Here is a 24,442-nt window from a genome sequence, read left to right on the forward strand (position 1 = left end):
TTGCATTTCAATTAAACAAATTCATATGAACTTTGAAAAATCAAGAGAATGTAACTGTGACATGGTAAACCATGACAAAACACTACTGAAATATTCCAACTCTTGCATTTCAACGACAGAAATACAAAACGAACTTTGAAAAATCAAGAGAATGTAACTCTGACAAGGTAAACCATAACAAAACACTATTGAAATATTCCAACTCTTGAATTTCAACGAAAGAAATCCAAAATGAACTTTAAAAAATCAAGAGAATGTAACTGTGACAAGGTGAACCATAACAAAACACTACATAAATATTCCAGCTATTGAATTATAATGAAAGATATTCAAAATGAACATTGAAAAATTCAGAGAATGTAACTTTGACAAGGTAAACCATTAAAGAACACCACTGAAATATTCCAAATCTTGAGTTGCAACGAATTAAATCCAGAATGAACTGTGAAAAATTAAGAGAGTATAACTCTAGCATTGTAAACTACGACAAAACACTATTGAAAAATTCCCACTCTTGCATTTCAATGAAAGAAATTCAAAATGAACTTGAAAAATCAAGAGAATGTAACTGTGACAAGGTAAACCATGACAAAACACTACTGAAATATTCCAACTCTTGCATTTCAACGAAAGAAATTCAAAATGAACTTGGAAAAATCAAGAAAATGTACCTGTGATAAGGTAAACTGCAATAAAACACTACTGAAATATTCCAACTCTTGCATTTCAACTAAAGAAATCCAAAATGAACTTTGAAAAATTAAGAGAATGTAACTGTGACTAAGTAAACCATAACAAAACACTATTGAAATATTCCAACTCTTGTATTTTATCGAAAGAAATCCAAAATGAACTTTGAAAAATTAAGAGAATGTGACTCAGATAAGGTAAACCACAATAAAACACTACTGAAATATTCCAAGTCTTGCATTTCAATGAAGGAAATTCGAAATGAACTTTGAAAAAATCAAGAGAATGTATCTGTGACAAGGTAAAACACGATAGAACACTACTGAAATATTCCAACTCTTGCATTTCAATGAAATAAAACCAAAGTGAACTTTGAAAGATCAAGAGAATGTAACTGTGACAAGGTAAACCACGACAGAACAGTACTGAAATATTCCAACTCTTGCATTTCAATGAAAGAAATTCGAAATGAACTTTTAAAAATCTAGAAAATTTAACTCTGATAAGTTGAACCATGAAAGCCCCCTACTGATATCGATAAACTCTAGAATTTCAATGAAAGAAACACGATCATAACTTTGAAAACTCAAGAAAATTGTAGCGGTAACATGGTAAACAACGACAATTCAATCTCTATATTTACAAACTATTATAATTAATGGAACAACATTCAAAATGAAGTCTTACAAATTAAGATAATGTAACTTTGACAAGGTAAATCACGACAAAACACTACTGAAATATTCTAACTCTTGCATTTCAATGATAAAAATTCAAAATGAGCTTTGAAAAATTAAGAGAATGTATCTGTGACAAGGTAAACCGCGACAAAACATTACTGAAATATTCCAACTCTTGCATTTCAACGAAAGAAATTCAAATGAACTTTGAAAAATCAAGAGAATGTAACTGTGACATGGTAAACCATTCTGTGACAAGGTGAACCACGACAGAACACTACTGAAATATTCCAGATCTTGCATTTCAATGAAATAAAACCAAAGTGAACTTTGAAAGATCAAGAGAATGTAACTGTGACAAAGTAAAGCACAACAAAACACTACTGAAATATTCCAACTCTTGCATTTCAATGAATGAAACTCGAAATGAACTTTGAAAAATCCAGAGAATGTATCCGTAACAAGGTAAACCACGACAGAACACTACTGAAATATTCCAACTTGTGCATTTCAACGAACTATAATCAAAGTGAACTTTGAAATACCAAGAGAATGTAACTGTGACAAGCTAAATCATGATAAAACACTACTGAAATATTCCAACTCTTGCATCTCATTGAAAGAAATTCTAAATAAACTTTGAAAAATCAAGAGAGTGTAACTGTGACAAGGTAAACCATGACAAAACATTACCGAAATATTCCAACTCTTGCATTTCAATGATAGAAACTCAAAATGAACTTTGAAAAATTAAGAGAATGTAACTGTGACAAGGTAAACCGCAAAAAAAAACACTACTGAAATATTCCAAAGCTTGCATTTCAACGAAAGAAATTCAAAATGAACTTTGAAAAATCAAGAGAATGTAACTTTGACATGGTAAACCATTCTGTGACAAGGTAAACCACGACAAAACACTACTGAAATATTCCAACTCTTGCATTTCAATGAAATAAAACCAAAGTGAACTTTGAAAGATCAAGAGAATGTAACCGTGACAAGGTAAAGCACAACAAAACACTACTGAAATATTCCAACTCTTGCTTTTCAATGAAAGAAATTCGAAATGAACTTTGAAAAATCAAGAGAATGTATCTGTGACAAGGTAAACCACGACAGAAAACTACTGAAATATTCCAACTCTTGCAATTCAATGAAATAAAACCAAAGTGAACTTTGAAAAATCAAGGGAATGTAACTGTGACAAGGTAAACCACGACAAAACACTACTGAAATATTCCAACTCTTGCATTTCAATTAAAGAAATTCTAAATGAAATTTGAAAAATCAAGAGAATGTAACTGTGACAAGGTAAACCATGACAAAACACTACCGAAATATTCCAACTATTGCATTCCAACGAAAGAAATTATAAATGAACTTTGAAAAATCATGAAAATGTAACTGTGACAAGCTAAACCACAACAAAACACTACTGAAATATTCCAACTCCTGTATTTCAACGAAAGAAATTCAAAATGAACTTTGAAAAATTACCCTCCAAAATTGACCCCCCCTTGCCCTCAGAAATGGGGGAAGGAGGGGCCTCTGAGCCTTGCCCATGAGACGGATCCCGTTTATTTTCGATTCTGAGTATTTTTGGTTTTCCCTCCAAAATTGACGCCCTCCTTCCCTGCCCTTAGAAATGGGGGCACGAAGGGCCTCTGAGCCTTCCCCTTGAGGCAGATCCCGTTTATTTTTGATTCTGAGTATTTTTGGTTTTCCCTCCAAAATTGACCCCCCCTCCCCTGCCCTCAGAAATGGGGGAAGGAAGGGCCGCTGAGCCTTCCCCTTGAGGCAGATCCCGTTTATTTTCGATTCTGAGTAATTTTGGTTTTCCCTCCAAAATTGACCCCCCCCCCCATACCCTGCCCTCAGAAATGGGGGAACGAAGGGCCTTTGAGCCTTCCCCTTGAGGTAGATCCCGTTTATTTTCGATTCTGAGTATATTTTGTTTTCCCTCCTAAATTGACCCCCCCCCCTCCCCTGCCCTCAGAAATGAGGGAACGAAGGGCCTCTGAGCCTTGCCCTTGAGGCAGATCCTATTTATTTTCGATTCTGAGTATTTTTGGTTTTCCCTCCAAAATTGACCCCCCTCCCCTACCCTCAGAAATGGGGGAACGAAGGGCCTCTGAGCCTTCCCCTTGAGGCAGATCCCGTTTATTCTTGATTCTGAGCATTTTTGGGTTTCCCTCCAAAATTGAAAGATATTCAAAATGAACAATTCCTATACGACCCATAGAATCCATTTTCGCTAGCAAGTCAGCCTACAGTACAACACTTTGATATGCGTAGCCTACTGCCAGGAGCCAGAGGGGGAATCCTCGCTCGTAATTGCTAATAACCTTAACCCTTTTATCCATCGTCAAGTACATGCTCCAAAAATATTTTATTCAGAGATTTCACGTTAAAAAATTATCCAATCACTAATTACCCCTTTTTTTTGCAAATCATACAGAATGTGGCATCGTTCATCAGTTTAATCCTTTTTTTCTCTCCACCTTCATACAATCCAATCACTAATTAGAATCATTCACACTCCTATTATTCAAAACATTAATTAATATCGTTCATAGTGTCCAATTTGCGAATTCCTTATCTATTTTACTCCTTGAAAGAGTTATTCAAACTGTGAAATGCTATAACATGACAGTCTATTTCATTGGCAAAATATTTGAATTCCTTTTATTCAAATCCAATCACCAATCAAGTTATCAAAAAGTATTTGAATATATTAAGTTATAGGCAATACTGGTTTAGAAAAACTAGAATAGTGACATAATTTCACTTTATCGACCCTCAAATTCCATTTAGGTTGCCGTGACCAGAAGTATAAGGCCATGTGAGGGAGTTCTGAATCTCTTTGAATAGTTTTAGACGTCCCGGCAAATATTATAGAAATTCCTAGGGGCGCAAGCAAATTCAATATGCCATGTGAGAGGATACTCACTCTCTTTGAAAAGGTGTATACGTCTCCGCAAATAACATAGAGATTCCTATATGTCTCCGTAAATTCAATACATACAATCTACTATTGTGGCATATTTAAACTTGCTGGAAAAATCACGTGCAAGACAAGTGGACGGGTGGCTTAGAAAATCCCAACTCAATGCAATAAAACCAATCTAGATACGATGCGCTGTAGTCCTAAAGAGAAACAAAAGAATTGTCAAAAAGAATGGGTTTTTAAAAACAAAAAGAAACAAAAGAATGGGTCTTTAAGGCCAAACAAAAATACTGAAAAAAACAAGACGAATACAAAAGGCCTCTCTTCTTCACCACGAACAAAAAATAGATATGAATGATAAATTCCTGTATTGTGGCTTGAGAATAGAAAGAAGAATCGATCAAAAACAGGGTTTTTAAGGCCAAACGAATATTTTAGGTCCGTTTTTTGGCAGCAAGATCTTACCTCAAAGAACCTACACCTTTTTGACTATCATTTTTTAACTCATCTTTCTTCCAAGATCTTACAGTTCTCAGATATCACCAGAAAACTTGAAGACCACCACTGTTCTGCCATATAAAACAATGATGAGAGAACTTTGATGATCTACTCATCATTGTTCTCAGACCGCTGATCAGAGCAGAATGATGAAAGACGTTTGCACTAAAACGGCCAAAGATGTAAGATCTTTGTTCAAAAATTTCACTTTTAAGCGTTTTCTGACAAAAGATGTAAGATCTTAGCACATTGATGAGTGAAAAAACAGGCCTAATGTATCGCACTAACGACGCTTTTTGACTACTGAGTTCCTTGTGTCGTCCTTGCAGTGTGTTGCTACAGTTGTGTTTGAACTCTGAGTCCCCTATTACCAAGCTGACATCAAGCTGACTTTTGTATGGTGGGAGGCACTTGTGCCGAATCCTAACCCATTATGGGGTACCATCTCCATGTTGAAGATGCGGTAATGAGGTGCGTTGGCAGGTGGCACCGTTCCCCGTCTAATGATGCATGGCAATGGATTTATGGGCTTTGTTGGGCTAACCACCCGGCAAAGCTTCTTTCACTTGGTTATGATTAACAATAAAAAGCCTCAGACCAAACAGCCATTTCGACAACGACCTGTAGCACGTCCACCGACCATCCAAACGGACCTGTTTACGGTAGCCCACTGCAATGTACGAGGTCTCAGATCTAAGTTTGACCAGTTCCTACATTTAGTGAAACTTAGTCAAGTCCTATATCATGTGTATCACTGAGACCAATCTAAACCAAGAAACACAGAGCAGTGAGGTTACCATATAGGAATACATGCTCCTCAATCGGGATCGAAAGCCTACTGACCGTGCTAAGTACGGAGGAGGAGGTATCGCTGTTTATCTACTGAGCCATATACCTTATTCATGCCTGAACATACCAGATTCAGCAGGCGAAGAAGCTCTGTGGGTCAGGGTGACCCTCCCAAATAAATCCGTGATTGTCGGTACCGTGTATAACCCTCCAACTTACCAGATTACCAGCTACCTTGAAACCTCCCTTGAATATATTCGGGACAAGTACGCTAAGTCTGCCATTATCCTCCATGGAGACTTCAACGTCCATCATAGCGTGTGGCTTCGAAGCAAAAATACTGATAAGGAGGGGTCAGACTTGTATGATCTATCTCTCTCTTACGGGCTGGAACAACTTGTCGATTTCGACGCGTATCATGACCCAAACAGATCATCTCGTCTTGACCTATTCCTTACAGATCACCCTGACTCCTCTAAGGTAGACGCTCATGCTTTCACAAGTTACCACGTTGCCGTCGTTTTACGTGGAAATCTAAGCATTCTGCCTTCAGTAAAGCATGAGAAAACACTCTGGCTATGCAACGGAGGTGATTGGGACGGTTTGAGAAACGTTGTTTTATCTCATCTGTAGGGATCCTTCCTCGTGGAAGGCACATAAAAAGCTGCAGATAAATACCACCAGGCCATAGTTGACTCTGTCGAAAAGCATATCCCTTCAAAGCAGATCCAGGTGACTAGTAAGGACAAACCTTGGTTCAACGCCCAGTGTAAGAAGACAATCCGAGCAAAGCAAAAGGCACACAAGCGATGGCTACAATCGAAGAGCGAAGAGGACAGAATTGTATTCATAAATTCACGCAAAGATGCAGTTCGAGCGATTCGGCAGTCCCTGGTTCAGTATGAGGAGAAATTCGCCACCAAGCTTCAACTTGCTTCGGCAAAGAGTTGGTGAAAAATTGTGAAAGAAGTTTTACCGTCGTCCAAGGGGACCGCAATTCCTTCTCCCAGAGTAACGGGACAGTGGTACAAGATCCACAGGCAAAGGCTGAAGCTCTTGCTAAGGCTTTTGCCGAATTCTCGGATCTAGACGATGACGGTAGGGAAGTGCCAAAATTCTCCGACCGAACCGACACTGTCCTGGACCGCGTGAATTTTTCTGCTCCCAAGATCCTTCGTATTCTGAAACATCTGTATGTGACCAAAGCCACGGGTCCTGACAACATAGCAAATGTTGTCCTCAAGTCCTGCAGTGCCGATCTAGCTTGACCCTTGTCATTGCTTTTCCGGCTGTGCTTTTGCTCCGCAACCTTCCCACGAACATGGAAGTCCGCCCATGTTATGCCTACTCTAAGGCCAGAAGGCGATCCAACGAGCTTAGGCTCCTACATGCGTAATAGCCTTCACTCCTGTGCTGGCAAAGTCTACAAGAGCGTCTCCAATAAAACACTTCATCAGTACCTGGAATCATATGACCTTCTAAGCGATCGCAAATATGGATTTCGCCGGAAACTCACAGCATTAGACTACCTAGTGGCCCAGAATCAGGAGTGGATAGAACTACTGGCAATGGGATACGACATCAGGCTACTATCCTTCGACATTGCGAAAGCTTTTGACAGAGTATGGCACCGTGGCCTGCTAAAGAAGCTCTATGTGTATGGTGTTCGTGGATGTCTGTTAAAAGTGATTGAGAGTTTTCTTTCCGATCGTTCACTGCGGGTTGTTCTAGACGGGTTTATTTCCAGCGAATATCGAGTGAAAACAGGGGTACCCCAGGGTAGTGTCTTGGGACCTACGCTCTTATTTATCTACATAAACGACATGGGAGACAACCTCGCAAACCCTCTGCATCACTTTGCCGACGATACCATGACACACTCAGACGTCACTAAACACGTACACCAAATAACCGCCACCCTGTCTTCGTAGATGTATCTTATAAAAATCGAAATGCGTTCTCGGGTATTACTAGTTAACTTCAAGAAAACAGGAACAATTGAGCTTCTAATTACCTAATCAATGGTGCAAAGTAACCACTCTGGTTTCATCTTCAAAGTGAAGTTATAAAGAGAGTCGACGAGCTTCGTCTACTGGGGATTCATTTCTCCACCGATCTCTCTTGGAACAACCACCTTGATCGGGTGAGAACCTCCTGCGCAAGAAAGCTGGGAGTTACTCTTCGCTGCAAAAACCTTCTTCCATCAAGCTCGATCATCCGACTCTACAAGTCTTGCATTAGACCCATAGCTGAATATGGATGCCCGCTATATTCTGGTGCTCCGAAAACGCTGTTGGCACCACTTCAGAAGATCCAAAATAGGGCAAATAGGGCGGGCTGCGCCTGTACACAAGAATCGCTCCAGCCTCTAAATGAAAGGTTTGATGTAGCGTCGATGGCTGTTTTCTACAAGTACATGAATTCGCCTCCCTCAGACGAGCTCTCTCGAATTGTGCCCCCCTTTGTCCAGCCGACAAGGCAGACACGAAGGCACACAGCTTGGTCCAATTATCTAAAGGAGGATACGCTAAAAACTGAGTACTTGAGGAACAGCTTCATCCGGCGTTGCACTTCTATCTGGAACGATCTTCCTGGTGATATTATCCCTGGAAATCCCTCTGTTGACACCTTCAAAGGAAGGTTCAATAGACATTTAAAACCTCGAGGCCATTGAAAGAGGTAAATGAATAGCAGCATATGAAGTACCTGGCGCCATGAATATTGGAATAAAAAAAAAAAAAAAAAAAAAAAAAAAAAAAAAAAAATATACTGTGCCAACATAGGGGAAAGAAAATTCTTTGCGAGAGTTGGAATAGAACCAGAAAACCTTTAACAAAGAGGTAGGGCATTATCCGCTGCGCTGTCGCAAGGTTGAGTTTATATTTCAGTTGCTTCTTAAAAGGTGAACTCCTGAAAGTCCACATAGATCAAGTAATTCTTCTTAAATATTAGCGAAAGTTCTGCAGAAAGTGATTGTCTACCCTCTGTGGGTTTGTCTGAAAAGTGATTGTTTGTTCTACTATCTGATTACTTACTACAATTTTTTTATCAACCTAGTCTCATTGACTGAAGTAGCACTCTTAGAGCGCAGCAATTCAGCCTATGAAATTAAGCACTACCTTTTAAAGGTTCTATCTTCTGTTTAAATGGGTCAATGCATGCCAGTTCAGGCCATTCCAAGTTCCTGGTGGCTAAACCTACAGCCCAAAATTAGCGTGTCTACAAAAAAAAACCGCGCTTTCGTTCTATTTACACAGTACCCCGTTGAAAAATATGAAGGAGAATGATAAAAAAGGTAAAGAAAGGTAAGGCATAGAATGGTGAAAAACAATTATCAGTATGAATGGTAAAAATTCAATTTTTTAGACTAGTCGGCCCAGTTGCTGAAACTGTTCTGACACAATTTTTTAGACTTACCATTCAATGCAGTGAGACTCATGTGTTACGAGAATAAAACAGGTGGACCACGTTTGCAATCCTGACTTCTTAGCAGATTAGCGCATTTTTGGCAAAAGTGTTATACGGTAGGCTACCCATAATTTTAAACAAACAATACTTTTCATATAAATTCCCTTGCAGAGAAGGGGTGGAAAGCTCGCTCCGGACTGCTACTCGATCAGGACAAATGTTTCTTAGGCAGCTTGAACATTCACCAGAAGGCAAGACTATAAACTTACACTGCGTGCCAATTGGATGGGGTTCTTCATCTGCAAATAATGTGTAAGTTTAAAATTTTTTGAGTCAATACCCTAGTATTGACTTCGTAAAGAGCAAAATACTTCTCATATATTATAAAATTAGCAATTGAGTAACCAGTTTCTTGAAATGTTGCAGGCCTACAAGAATGTATACTAGCCCCAGGCCTGTATTGAAAGCCAGAGCTTTTCTTAGATGATGATATAGCGTAGAATTTGTTTAATAAAAAGGTAATTACTTGTCTTCACTGGTAATTTATACCGAGATTTCCAATATGAAATTATCACCAGGTTGATATAATATTCTACATTACTCTTGAAAAAATTGGCAGTATAGAAATCGGTCGATAACTATTAAAATCTTTTGGGTCTCTCTCTCTTTTAATAATGGTTCAATTTTGGCTCTTTTAAATGCACTTGGAAATAAACTCTCTTTAAGCCAACCATTAACCAGATCGAAAAAAAAAAAATAACAAATGGGAAAATAGATTTCACTTTGCTTAAAGTTGCTCTTCATTGAAGTCCACTCACTCCATCACTTCCTGTTCGGTCACTTTTGTAAGCCAAGTGCTCGTTTTGCTTGGATGTCCCAGAAGCTGTTTAAAAGTTCCATACTCAAGACATTTTTTAAATCGAATTTTTATCTTACAACGTATATTATAAAATGGGAAGCCAACCCCTCGGCAACTTGACCTAGGTCATCTAATTTATTTAAATATGGTGTCTTGCTAGGACCGTTTCCAATCGTACTCAACTGTTGTGCAACTTGTCGTACACAGCTTATAAAAGTAATGTCTTTGATTAATTGAATTGAATTAATTTGGTGCTATTCAAGGTTTCCTCCGTTTTATGTTTCTATCTAGATTAGGTGTTTTCTTCAGGCATTTTTCCTTCAAACGGTTTTTAAAGTTAAAGCGATCCTGATGATGTAAAATCGCTCCATATCAATTCTCTCCTTATATGACTGAACAAGATGAAGAGGGTATTTTTTTTTCAAAAATTACCCGACGAATTATGTTCAAACACACAAGAGTACTCCAAAAATCACATTATCGTTTTCTTCTCTAACTTGTGCAGAAAAACTTGTTTCCCGAAAGATGAACACTAGCAACGAAAACGGTATAAAAACCTAGAATAGAAGTAGAGAAGTTTAGACAGCTTTGATAAAGAAATTGGAATAGAACGATGTGACTGTATGTATTTTTTTTTTTTTTTTTCGACCACTTTTTATTGAAGGAGTAGTCGTAAAAACTTAGAAGAGGGCTCGTTGAATTCGAACTTTAAAATTCAAGTGCCCTTATAAAGAGTTGAAATCGATCCGATCGAATTGTAATTATCCTTGTTCAAAATTATTCTTTGATCGTAATTTTTGGTCGTTTCGAATTTGAATCATTTCATACCTTATTTCTGCTGGTTTTCAGTTTAATCATTTCATATATAGCAAAGAACGATCCAAAGAAAATCAGACAGCAGAGTCACTCAAATATGACATCATACCCAATATACAATCATCTTGTACGATTTTGTCATCTCGTATATGAAGATGTAGTTTAAAAAAAATATTAACATTATGTTTTGTTAAATTCAAACGCAATAGATATGGCAATTTGATTTAAAATGAGCCCTTAAACAACTCTATGATATTCCAGTGTCCTGCTAGCAGTGGAGAAAAAAGAAAGATGAAACATCAGTGCCACCCATGCAAAACACTAATTTTCCTTGCTGTTCAAGCCAGGGAACTGTTAATTTCCTGTTTAGGTTTGTAGATTCCGGATTAAATTTGGAATAAATTACAGTGGATTGCAGTGACTGTCAGTTTCGAAATAAGTGAAATAATAATTTATATTTACGGACTGTTTTACCATTTGGATATATTTACTCACTCATATAAGGTCATCTATTATTTTACTATCTTTTTAATTTGGTTTGATAATCGGATTATAATTCAATTTTGCTAATAAGTGAGCAGAAGAGGGGAGTTTCTTGTCGTAAGGACTATTGTACCTGCCGGGGGTGTTACTCCCTTAAACTGCGGGGATTTGGTAGCAGGAAACTACGCTTCCTTTGCTTATTGGTATCTGGTTCTTGTGATATGTATAGTGAATAATGAATAATGGACTTGTTTTTTCGCCGATTTTAATTTTTTTGCAATTTAACCGTGATAATGGAGTGAATCAAAATGAAATACTGAAATTTAGAAAGGAGTTTTTTCTGGACTTGCCGGGTGTAATCGAAGCTAAAAAAATCCTCTATGATGCGGCTGTACCTGGGACTGAACTTTTGAGAAGACAGGGGCCGAAGGCTTTGGAAAGCCATCTGAAGGATATGTTAAGTATATTCGAGAAAGGTGACAATGAAGACATAGACCTACCGATGTTTGTAATTCGTTCTCCAAATGATGTACTTGTCTTCCATTCTTTGATTTATTCGAGTTTAACGCAAAATTGAATACAATGGAACACTTCCTAAAGACTGTTTCAAGTAAGTTCGATTTGTATGATAATCACTTTCCGCCACTGCCTGCCTGTGCGACGCCGTCAACTGACTCTCTCACCACTGTTGTTGTCTCTAATGTGCCGCAAACACTGAATGACCCGATAAAACGCAAAGAAGTGCTCAATAAAGGGATCTGTCATGATGCAGTTACCAAGCTGAGTTTGCGAGGTGACAAATGGCTAATCAATGTTAAAAAATCTGCTGCTGAAGAATTCAAAGACTCTATTTCAGTGATTTTAGCAGAATCTCCATCCAAGGTGATCACTAAGGGGTTTTTCGGGATAGTCAGAGGAATGTCGAAGGACTTAGACCTCTCATTCTTTCAAGGATATCCAGGTGTGGTGAAGCTATGTGGCTTGGTGACACAGGCACAGTTAAACTTGAATGTTGATATTCCATGTCTGAAGCCAAGGGTATGCAAAAGTGTGTTAAACTTGGGTACGAATAATTACCAGAGGAAAAATACCTATTAGCCCCTTGGTACAGTCTAAAATGCCGTTTACCACACCATAGAGAATCTGATTGTGCATGATACGTTGTAATGTGTGCATACTGTGCGGGCCCTCATATTTCCACCAAGGATTCTCCCTGCCAGCTTGATACAAGATGTGCTAATTGTGGTAAAAATCATGCCTCCTTTAGTTTTAGATGCAAAGTGCTGAGAGATATTATTGCCAAGAAGAAATGATTGTGCCTGTTTCGATTGTTTCGCTTAATATAAACGGTACTCGTTTAAAGGAGCATATGATTGTTGAATTGTGTGACCAGTTTGACATAGTCTGCCTTCAAGAACACCTCTTTACTTCTACTAGTATTAACCTGTTAAAAAGAAGTCGTAATCATTCTGTTTTTACAACTAATGCTGAGGTCACTTTTGGTAGACCTTCTGGAGGCCTCGCGTGCATTGTTAAGAATAACCTGAGTTTGCTCTCTCCAGTGGGTTTTCACAGTGATAAATTCATCCTTGAGGTTTGGTTTGGTAATACTGTGCTGATAAATGTGTATCTCCCGTGTAACAAAAAAACTATTTCCGCTTTAAACGTGTATATGAAAGCCTCGGCAAATCTTAAGGCTATTCTTGCGTCTGTTGTATCGACTGGTTATGATTTCATAGTGGTTGGTGACTTCAACACAGATATTACAAGGGAGTCAGTTCGATCTGATATAGTCCTTGATGCTTTTTCTGCTTATAAAATAGTCGAGAAAAGTGTTGATTATTCATATATTCACCAATCTGGAAGTTTGTCTAATATTCACCATGTAGTTTCCTTGCCAAATATGAATGCATCGACTGTTCTTGTTCATGAAGACTATCTTGATATTGACCACCTCCCAATTTTGTTCTCTGCTTCACTAGTCGCTTCCCGTTCTATTAGAACATTTATAAAAAGTTCGAAGAGGTTTTACAGGAATAACCGGAGAAGAGCTAATTCTGCACTTCATATTACAACGTTGTCCGTATTATTGGGTTCTATACAAGTTGCTTACCATTTGCTTCAAGTTACTGACCGTTTCTCAAATGATAAGCAGTCTCTAAATGAATATTATGATAAAATAATTTGGTGCTTAAAACAAGCAGAGGCGACTGCTGTACCTCTAGAAAAAATTAAAGTTAAAACTAGAAAACCAGAATGGGTTTTGGACCCAGAATTAAAAGCTGTAAAGAATAAAGCTAAGTTTTGGCTACGAATATGGGTGTCTTGCGGTTGGCGAAATTGAGGAGCTGTCTTCGATCTGAAGCAAAGTACCAAGCGTGCTTATAAAAAACGTTCGCGGTAGTCTAGGGTATCTGGTTTTGATTTTCCTGCGTCGAGAAAGGAGTGGTCTCATGTTCTGAATTCGGATAAGCTTAGTAGTAATTTTTCTGAAAGTCCTATAGCAGTTCATACTTGGGTGTCGTATTATAATGATATTTTTGGCAATGTGAACCGGGAAGTTGAAAAGCTTTTTAGTAACCTTCTTGAGTCGTGGTTGCCTAATCGTATTTCTCAAAGTAATGTATTACCAGTTTCTATTGTTGATATTGGTCAAGCTATTAAGAACATGCAATCTAGCTCTGTTGATCAAGACGGAATTTCGTCTTATCATCTAAAAGTAGTTTGCCCAACTTTGATCGATCACCTTCAGCTTCTGTTTCAGATGTGTTTAGCTACTTCTATGGTTTTCGACAGTTTTTCCTGTGGCACAGTCACCTTGGTTTTGAAGCGTGGAAAGACTTCCTCAGAGTGTAGTTCTTATCGACCAATTACAGATTCGTGCACTCTTAGCAAAATTTTTGAATATATTCTTCTCCCTTTCATTTCAGAAAATGTTAATTTTGATGATAACCAATTTGGCTTTCAAAAAAGGCTGGGATTTCAGCACACCCATCGTGTTCTAACTTCCCTCCTGCTGCTATCTGTTAAAGATATATCTCCTCTTCATATCTGTGCTCTTGATCTTTTGAAAGCCTTCGATAGTATAGTCCACTCACATTCACTCTATTCCCATTTTTCCAATAATATTAACCTTTCTAGTGTAGTTTTGTTATGATATTGGTATTCTAACTCTTTTATTCGGGTAAAATGTAATGGAGTAGTTTCTGATTAAAAGCTCTTTCTTCGGCGTGCGGTCCGTCAATGTGGTGTGCATTATTCAACAATATTTAAGTTATATATTGCTCCGATCCTTTCATCCTTGCCTTCGAGTTTCATTTCTGATGGAATTGATGTCTCGTATCTTGTTTATGCGGACGATGTTTTCCTTGTCAGTCGTTCTAGGGCTGGACTCTCACATTCTGTCAGCCTGATCTCAGACCAGTTCAGATGGATTGCGCTTATGTTGAACGTTGATAAGTGCGAATATACTTCATTTAATTCGAGTACGAGTCTCCCTCTTAACTATGGTTTTTTCTCTATTCCCTGTGTCTCTTCTTTTCGGTGGCTTGGTCTTCACATTACTAATAATCTCAAAACACTTCGGGCTCTGACAGTTTCTTATGCAAAACAAAAAAAATTCAGATAGGATAATCAAAAATTGTTGCAAATAGAGGGAGGTACAATAGAAAAGTGCTTGGGAAATTATATTCTTCATTTTGCGATCATTCTATTCTTTTTTTTATCTGGTTTTCTTCCAATTCTGAAGCCTAAAGATCTGAAATCTATCCAGACTTATTATTTTAAACTTTCTCGGTACCTTTTGTGTCTCCCTCCGTGGTTCCGGAACCGGCATCTAATATCGCGATTCGGCCTCCCTGATTTACGGGAAAAAGTGACTGGGCTTGCGGGAAAGCTGTCGTTATCTGCAGGTGTTACTGCGCACCATAATTTACGTCGTTTTATGTAAATGATTGTTAAGTGTGTGAGTTTTTTTTTTTTTTTTTTTTTTTTTGTTCTTGGTGTACTCCGCTTCTTTTTTATAGTGGGTAATAAATAAATTATTCTTATTATTGGTGTACTGTTTGTTTCGATCCGACGCTATTTTTAAAGGGATTTCAGGCTATTTTTTGAAATTCCTCTAAATTTGTTTGGAAATAACATTTTACCATTAAGTCTTAAAACATATCATGGTTGCAGCGGTAGCTGCAACAATATGTTTTTTCCTCGACCATTTTGTAAGGAAAGGTTGGTCGTAGAAGCTTGCAAGTAGCTTCATTCGATTAGAAATTGAAAATTCTATGCACTTTCTGAGAGTCTAAATTTATTGGAGATAATCGGCCCTCATCTACTGCTCTTTTCCCCCAAAGCATCCCTGTAATCGACCGTGGCATCGGATCAAAATATCCAGATAGTTTTTTTTCTTAGAAAAGTTGAGAGGTTTAGTAAGTATCCTTCTTTGGTTGACGTGACTCATGTATCTTCAGGGGCAATGGCCCTAAGCTATGCAAATTGTCCGTTGCTTACAGACAAGTTTTTAGTGGAAAAGGTGGGTATTTCTGTTGGGAGGGGGAAGACGTTATGGGGCGCCAAAATGAGCCGAAAACTCTTTGTCTCTGATCCGTTTTAAACTTACAGCTGTAAGTGTCCGAGGCAAGTTTAGACTAATTTGTCAAAAAAAAAAAAAATGTTCGGAACACGGGGCTTTGGCTAAGGGGGGCACAATGCAGAAAAACAAATTGGCTTGCTCGATATAAATTTTTTCCATATCATATTGAAAAATTATATCATTAAGCCTTTTGGGCCAGGGAATTTGAAAAGGAAACTGAAGAAAATCCGGGTGTCACCAAAAATGAAGCCTGAAAAAAATACCAAAAAACCTTTTCTGAATGAAAGTTATTTAAGTCATTCGTCCGAATGTCTTGAAACTTAACAACCTAAAGTCCCCGGGCCAAGGGAGCTTCAATATACAAAAAGAAATTAAACTTGGGGAATAGGTGCGTGTAAACGGGACCCAAACCTGTTTTTTTCCTGACTGGCTTGGTACATCCATGCAACATTTGGCCAAGGAGACTTCAATGTGGAAAGATTTTATATATATATATATATATATATATATATATATATATATATATATATATATATATATATATATATATATATATATATATAGTGTTTTGACAACTAAAATAAAATTTTGAATAAAATTTTGTCTAGAAACTTGTAAAAATAAATAGTAAGGAGTGATATTAAAACTTAAAATGAAGAGTAATGAACCTGTTTGTGAGGGGGACTGCTTTCTGACTCAGTTCTTTAAGAACTAGTGCTCAAAGACAAGAGTCGTTGGTATGGAATAAAAAGTATTTTTAATCCGCTATAAAAGTTTTCATAAAAATGATAAGTTTCAGATTTTTCGATGGTTGCTTTAGGCCTCTCATACATGTTGACTTTCATTGCATAATCAAACAGTTCGTGGAAACGAACTGTAAGTAAGGAGCGACATGACTCAACCGTAAACAAACTCTAAAAATTCGAATCTTGATATCAATAGACATATCAAAAGAATCAGATTATTATGCTGATTCCAAATAAATAAGATTTATTAAGCTTAGTATTACCCATAAAAAGTTACGAGCCTTAGAAAATGTGCCTGATTTTGAAAAAGAGCCCTTAAAAGTCAGAAATTTAATGAAAATCAGCTCATCAGATTCAACGTATTAGAGAATCCTACTGTAGAGGCTCCAAGCTCCTATCTGAAAAAATATGGAATTTTGTATTTTTGCCTGAAGAAAGATCATGGATGTGTTTTTTTTGTTTTTTTTTTCAGGGGTGATCGTGTAAAACCAATGGCCCTATAGCATTGAGAGAGGGCTTATTTGAAAGGAAATTAAAATTTCCAGGGCCCTTTTTAATGGCCCAAAAAATTGGAGGGCAACTAGCTCCCCTCCCAGGTCTTTTTTTTTCCCAAAATCGTTCGATCAAAATTTTGAGATAGCAATTTTGCTCAGCATAGTTGAAAGGTCCCAAAACTAAGCCTTTGAAGGTAACATGGGAAATACACAGACATTTTGGGGGGGGGGGGAGATTTTGTGATTGGGATACATTTTCATAGGGATAGTTTTCTCTGGGGAGGGAAATTTCCAGGGGAAATTTTACACTGGGGTGATTTGACAGAATTCCTATTCACAATTCTTTTTATTTGTCTTACTTTCTCTTTTGTCTTACTCAATTTTGCATGCGGAGATGTTCCGGGCAAACTGTCCGGGGGAAATTTTCAGCGTGTTTTGATTTTCGTGAAAAAATTTCCATGGAAGGGAAGATTTCCGGAGTGATCGAAAAACGATTAGAGCTCAAAGTCTTTTTCCAAATGAAAGTATGCTAAGGATAAGTTTTCAGGCTTCTGCAAGAAATTTCACGGCGGGTCGGGGGGGGGATTTTCAGCGAGGATGGTTTTGTCCGGAAGGAAATTTAGGGGGAGTATTTTTCGTGGCAGGAACCTTTCAAGGAGAAGTTTCCCGTGAGGGGAGGAATTTTTCATGGAGGGTGAGCCAGATTCACTGGCATTATTTGAAAAAGGATCAGAAATTAAATAAAAAAAACAAGTTTTTCATCTGAAAGTTAGGAGCAACATTAAAACTCAAAACAAACAGAAATTACTCCGTATATGAAGGGGTTGCCCATTCCTCAATACCTTGCTTTTTACGCTAAAATGTGACTGTTTGTCCCATTTTTTTAAGAACGACTCCTGAAACACAAGTGACGTTTAGTTTGAATGGGAAGCTTGTTATAAGTGCTAAAAACTTTAGGGTGAAGATCAAGGTACTGAGGAGGGGATAATCCCTTCATATACAGAATAATTTCTGTTCGTTTTGAATTTTAATGTTGCTCCTAGCTCTCATTTGAAAAAACTTGTTTTATTATTATTTAATTTTCATCAAGATTGGCCCTTTTTCTGAGGGAGTTTAATTCGTATTTCTAAAATTATAACAATATTTCATATGCTAATATCAATAATGAGGGGCAACTTTCAAATTAACACATTTTGGATCAACATGAAAAATATGTTTTGTTGCTGCATACATTTTAGTAAAAACTTTCGTTTTTTCGAGTTTCAGTTTTTATCGACAAGAGTGGCTCCTTATTTATAGTTCGTTGCTACGAGGTGTTTGATCCAAGCCTCCTTTAAATGTCAAGGAGGCTATCACTTCCTCCTTCAACCTCCTATTTTCTACAGCCAAGTTTAATATTCGCATTACAATGCTTTGATAAGGGTATTCGCCCGTGAAAAAACATACCCCTCCAAATGTTTATTGGAAGGGGGCGTATGAGTTATCAGAAATTAATAATAGGGTTGCAAGGTTTTCAAGGCTAGTTTTGACGGGCTTCAATTGCATTGTTAATCCACCGCTACCTTTTTTACAACCCATCATGTGAATATAATTTATTATGTTCCGTAGAAAAAGATTGTTTACAATAAGAGAGGCGCTATCATCCTGCAGAGCCCATATTCCGGGTTTTGTCTAAAACATTCTCGAGAATCAAGGAAGATTAATTTCCACTACCGCCAAACCTCCTTCTACATTTATCCGAAGTTTCGGGGAGAGTTGAAAAATTTGGATATAAAAACGCACGTTTTGAGGTTCAAGCACACTCCTCTCACTTGCGCAAAGGTCCACCGGCCCTCCTCCACAATTGCACATTTGTTATTATTACGGTAGATGCAATTACGGTAGTACATGAATCTGTGAAATAAATCAATTTAGGTAATTGGAGCTTAAACCAGCGTTCAGAAGCATGTCTAGCTAGAATCCCATGTCTAAACACGTGTCTAGCCAGAATTTAATGTCTAGGCAACGACCGTTCACAAGTAAATATGACACCTAGCTGGACATCCTAGACAAGGTGCTAGGCTAGACATTGTGTTCTAGCCTCTAGAGCTCGTTGTCTAGTATTCTCGATTGTAGCCAATCAGAAAGTTTTAAGATCCTATGTTTTTTTCATTTTTGTCAACATTATTTTGTTAACTAGTATTAAATTTTTGTTTTCTCCTTAATTGTTTTTTTCATTTTTTACAAACTTACTGCAAAGAGCAAGACTGTAAAATACTCACTAGCAATTGCTTTGCTTATCTCATCGACTATAACGTGTCAGCGAAAACTGTGATTGTAATATTTTATAGTTTTGCCCGCGTAAGCTCTGTTGATTGGCTAGAAATGACAATTTGAAACTAAATTTGTAGTTTTAGCTAAGCACCGAATTTTACATGTGAACGGTCGTTGCCTAGACATTGGATTCTGGCTAGAGATGTGTCTAGACATGGGATCCTAGCTAGACACGCCTGTGAACGCCGCTTAAAAAGATCGTCTATATGAAACGGTTAATCTGAATTGGCTTCGTGCACCTTTAGGGACGAATGTACAACGGCGTGGTATTGCTTCCTATTTTGATCGCGTTGCGAGTGGACATGAGTAACAAAACAACGTGTTTGTGAAATCAGAAGTGCTTGAAAACATGTTTAATGGTTCTTTTACGTAATTTGTCTTACAGAGAAAAGGTCCAAAGCTGGTTAAGGACTAATGCTGTGACGTTGGCATATTCATCACCTAAGACATTTGAACGGTCACCAAGTGGATCACTGTCAGAAGGGGAAATAATCGAGACAGTGCCCGAAGTGTCGACTGAAAGGAGAAATGAGTAAGTGTTTCCTGTAATAGTAGTCTATAGTTTTATTGCCCTACTTCTCGGTACTTATCGGTTATTGGAAACACATTCAAGAATTACGCTTAGGTTACATCTCAGAAACAGGGACGGATCCAGGACTTTTCTTAGGGGGAGGGGGGGGGGCCAAATAGGTTGATCCGATAAACATGCGTTAGGAGGAAGTTTAATAAACGCGAACTTGCGTTAATTAAGTAAATTACGCTACTTTAGACGACGTTAGGGGGGCGCGCCCCCCTTGCCCCCCTGGATCCGCCACTGCTCAGAAAACTTGTTTCGTAGCTACAAAAACAAGTGATGGATGATGCAATGCAATGGACTTAGACAGAATACATTGGAATTTTATAATTTGGGCTATATATTTGCACATTAGGGGCAGGGGGGGGGGTAGGTTGGGTTGGGTTAGGTTTCAGTAATTTTGTTTCTAAAGAATTATTTTATTATCTTGTTTTGTTATTTTTCATTGCTGTTATTTTTATTTTTCATTTGCAATTTTGTCAGAATTGCCCTTCCTCTTTCAACCCTGGGCTCTCAAATCTAATCTCAAATCTCAAAGAGTCAATCAATCAATCAATCAATCAATTTACTAATATTAAAAGAAAAACTATTACAAACTTGAAGCGTTTACTAAGTCCAAGAAGCTTTGCTTGTAATGGGCCACAAAAAAACAAAATAAAACACTTTTATAAAACACATACAATGAACAAAAAAAAAAACCTGAACAAGACAAGGAAACAGATAGGATATTTAACAGATAAGAGATTTAGAAGGAGATTTGACGTATAACTAAAAATGATTTTAAAAGAAGAGAAGAGAGACATATAAATGTGGAAAGAATAAAAAAAGAGAAAAATTACTAAACTGGAAAGAGCTGACGAGAAACTGCCTTTTCAGAAAGAAATAGAGGGACATCAAGAGGGATGGAGTTCCATAATAGAATTGATTGATAAACAGGAAAACTCTCAACTGCTGTTGATGATCGTTTCGGTAAAATAAATCTGCGTGAAGAACTACGCAAGAAAGAAGAGTACCTACCTGAGCCTGTCCGTGAGAAAAACTGCTGCAGAGGCGGTGGAAATTTAACTAGAAAAGCAGAATGTGCTAAATAAAGATTACTTTTACCTACAAATACGATCCAGCGGAGCGATTGTAGTATGATTATAAAGATCAGAGGAAGGGTAAAGCCGAGGGAGAAGAAAAGTAGCCTTCACTGCCCTATTTTGGGCTCTTTGAAGTGAGCAGAGAAGAGATGTATTAGTACTAAACCAGACAGAGCAGCAATAAGGAAGGTAAGGAAAAATAAAAGTATTATAAAAAAAGCATAACATCTGGGGGAAGAAATGAGTTAACCCGGTGCAACAGGCCGGTCACCATGGCACAATTTGGCTTTTCTTGTGAATAAATCTATCTATCGATCATTGAGGACTGGTGGAGGCTGAGGGAACGGCTGTGAGTAATATGGAGTTTAAAAGAAAGAAAATAGTCAAGATGCACACCAAGAAATTTCACAATAGTAGCTTTTGGTAAAATATCGTCCCCATAAGTTTGGATGATTGGCTCCTGTATGTCTCTCGTACGATAAGGGGTCCTGAAATGTACAATGGCACTCTTCCGGCTGTTGAGAGCCTTACCGTTTGACCAGCACCAAGCCTTTACTTTATCAAGAAGGACTTGAGCTACAGAAGTGGCAGATGATAGGTCCACTGCAGTAATTAAAAATTAGTGTAATCAGTAAAAAGAATAGGGTGAACATAGGGATGAAGACCATCAACAAGATCATTAATCTAAATCAAAAAGTGGTCCACAAGTGGTCCAAGCACAGAGCCCTGTGGGACACCTTTCAATATAGGGAAAGAAGAGGAAGAAGTACCATTAACCGAAACATGCTGAGATATCCCTGAGAGGTAAGACCTTGGCCATTATAGTGGGACTCCATGCATTCCAAATAAATATAGTTTAGGCAAAAGAACAGAGTGGTTGACCATATCAAATGCCTTTGAAAAGTCAAGAAATAGACCCATAACACACAAGCCCTTGTCCAGATTAACACGCAAAAACTCCTGATGCAAAGTGCATACAAGGTAAAGAAAGTGGGACGAAAACCATACTGATGGTTAGTTACGAGAGAATTTCCTGCAGTCGTATTAGTACTAATTACAAATGAAGAGAGTCTATGAGACACTACTTTTTCAACAACCTTAGAGGTGACGGGATGAAGAGAAATAGGTCTGTAGTTTGAAATTAGAGATGAATCACCTTTTTATGCAAGGGTACAACATTAGCAACTTTAAATAAATGAGGAAAAACATCAGAAGAAAGAGAGAGGTTAGCTATGTATGAAATGGGGTTAGAAACAAACTGACCAATTTTTTTTAAGGATATTGTTACACAAACCAAAACTATCAACTAAACGGCTGCCTGAACGCTGAGAAATACTACAAGAAATCTCAGTCTCACTGCATGGGGAAAGAAAACAAAGACTTTTCTGCTAAGGGAACACTACTTACTGTACTCTGGGGTGGAATGAGAGCTAAAGGAAGTGTGGTGAAATACGCTTGCTTGGGAAGATTGTAAAATAACCTTTGATTGGATGAAAGTGATGGCATGATACCACTTTTAACTAATCGAAGGCCTTTTCCACTTACTTAAAGTTATTGAAAGGGAAAGCGGTATTTTATGCTCTTAGTCAAAGCGTCGTTGACAGCCAATGAAAACCACTTTTTGTCTTGGAAAATCTGAATTTTGCCATCCTTCTGGTTCGAATTAGGCGCTTCTGGTCCAGTTTTAAATACACGCCATGTATGTAAGTTTGCATTGATTTGTCATTGCGCACACGCAATGACAAATGTTAGAAGTAAGTATCTATTGAATTTGCGTCCTTTATGTTCCATCCTGTGTTATTTGCGGCCTTTACGTTCCCTGGCACCTTTCCATGGCAGATTACCAAGGCAGATTATCAGACTGGTTATTAGGAAAGGTTTTTTAGGGAAAGCTGTTAATCACCCATGTGTTATCCACAGTTCCATTTTTGAAGTCTGTGGAAACAGTTTGACGTGTTCGGTGAGATTACGTTCCTTGGCGTTTGATAGACATTTGGAAAAAAGGGGTAATTAGTGATTGGATAATTTGTTAACGTTAAATCTCTGAATAAAATATTTTTGGAGCATGTACTTGACGATAGATAAAAGGGTTAAGGTGATTAGCAATTACGAGCAAGGATCCCCCCACTGGTTCCTGGCAGTAGGCTACGCATATCAAATTGCTGTACTGTGGGTTAGGTAACATGATTAAACACGCTTTTACAATTGGAGTTCATTAATTGACATTTGCAAAAAGGGGTGATTATTGATTGGATAATTTTTTAACGTGAAGGGTCAATTTTTGAGGGAAAACCAAAAATACTCAGAATCGAAAATAAATGGGATCTGCCTCAAGGGGAAGGCTCAGAGGCCCTTCGTCCCCCCATTTCTGAGGGCAGGGGAGGGGGTCAATTTTGGAGGGAAAATAAAAAATACTCAGAATCTAAAATAAACGGGAATCTGCCCCAAGGGGAAGGCTCAGAAGCCCTTCGTTCCCCCATTTCTGAGGGCAGGGGAGGGGGGGGCGGGGGGTAAATTGTGGAGGGAAAACACAAAAATAACCGAATTGAACAAAAACGCGATCTGCCACACGGGGAAGGCGCAGAGGACCTTCGTCACCCCACTTCTGAGGGCAGGGGAGGGGGTCAATTTAAGAGGGGAAATCAAAAATACTCAGAATCGAAAATAAATGGGATCTGCCCCAAGGGGAAGGCTCAGAGGCCCTTCGTTCCCCCATTTCTGAGGGCAGGGGAGGGGGGGATGGGGGTCAATTTTGGAGGGAAAACCAAAAATACTCAGAATCGAAAATGAATGGGATCTGCCTGATGGGGAAGGCTCAGAGGCCCTTCGTTCCCCCATTTCCGAGGGCAGGGGAGGGGGGGGTCAATTTTTGAGGGAAAACCAAAAATACTCCGAATCAAAAATAAATGGGATCTGCCTCAAGGGGAAGGCTCAGAGGCCCTTCGTTCCCCCATTTCTGAGGGCAGGGGAGGGGGGGGGGTCAACTTTGGAGGGAAAACCAAAAATACTCTGAATCAAAAATAAATGGGATCTGCCTCAAGGGCAAGGCTCAGAGACCCTTCGTTCCCCCATTTCTGAGGGCAGGGGAGGGGGGAGGGTCAATTTTGGAGGGAAAACCAAAAATACTCAGAATCAAAAATAAATGGGATGTGCCTCACGGGGAAGGCCCAGAGGCCTCCCGGTCCCCCATGGCTGAGGGCAGGGGAGGGGGGGGGGTCAATGTTGGAGGGGAAACAAAAATGGTCATAATTGAAGATAGTTTCCATTCGTCTTAGTTTTTAACGATGCTCCTTATTTCTAGTTGAAAATGCTTATTTTTTAATTTAATTGGGAATGAAAAGTCAAACTCTAACATACAGAACAAGGTATTTTGGAGAGGGTATCTGATGAAATAATTTAGGTCGTATGATCAATTTAATTTATTTTTTAAATTCAATAGTTTTTCAGTAAGGACACTCAATATCCTAAAAGTGTC

The 24,442-nt window shown here is 38.3% G+C and overlaps 1 protein-coding gene across 1 annotated transcript in view; it reads left to right on the plus strand.

Annotated features, from left to right (window-relative positions):
• Positions 1 to 24,442, plus strand: part of LOC148951153 (uncharacterized) — a 212,444-nt gene that overhangs the window by 74,852 nt on the left and 113,150 nt on the right. Inside the window, exons 5-6 of the mRNA XM_089090162.1 lie at positions 9,184 to 9,324; positions 19,697 to 19,843. Coding sequence (XP_088946288.1) covers positions 9,184 to 9,324; positions 19,697 to 19,843 — 288 coding nt within the window. The remainder of the gene's footprint in view (positions 1 to 9,183; positions 9,325 to 19,696; positions 19,844 to 24,442) is intronic.

The sequence above is a fragment of the Artemia sp. Qi Xiang Cuo genome, chromosome 6 (assembly GCF_049724085.1).
Source record: "Artemia sp. Qi Xiang Cuo chromosome 6, ASM4972408v1, whole genome shotgun sequence".
Classification (NCBI taxonomy): domain Eukaryota; kingdom Metazoa; phylum Arthropoda; class Branchiopoda; order Anostraca; family Artemiidae; genus Artemia; species Artemia sp. Qi Xiang Cuo.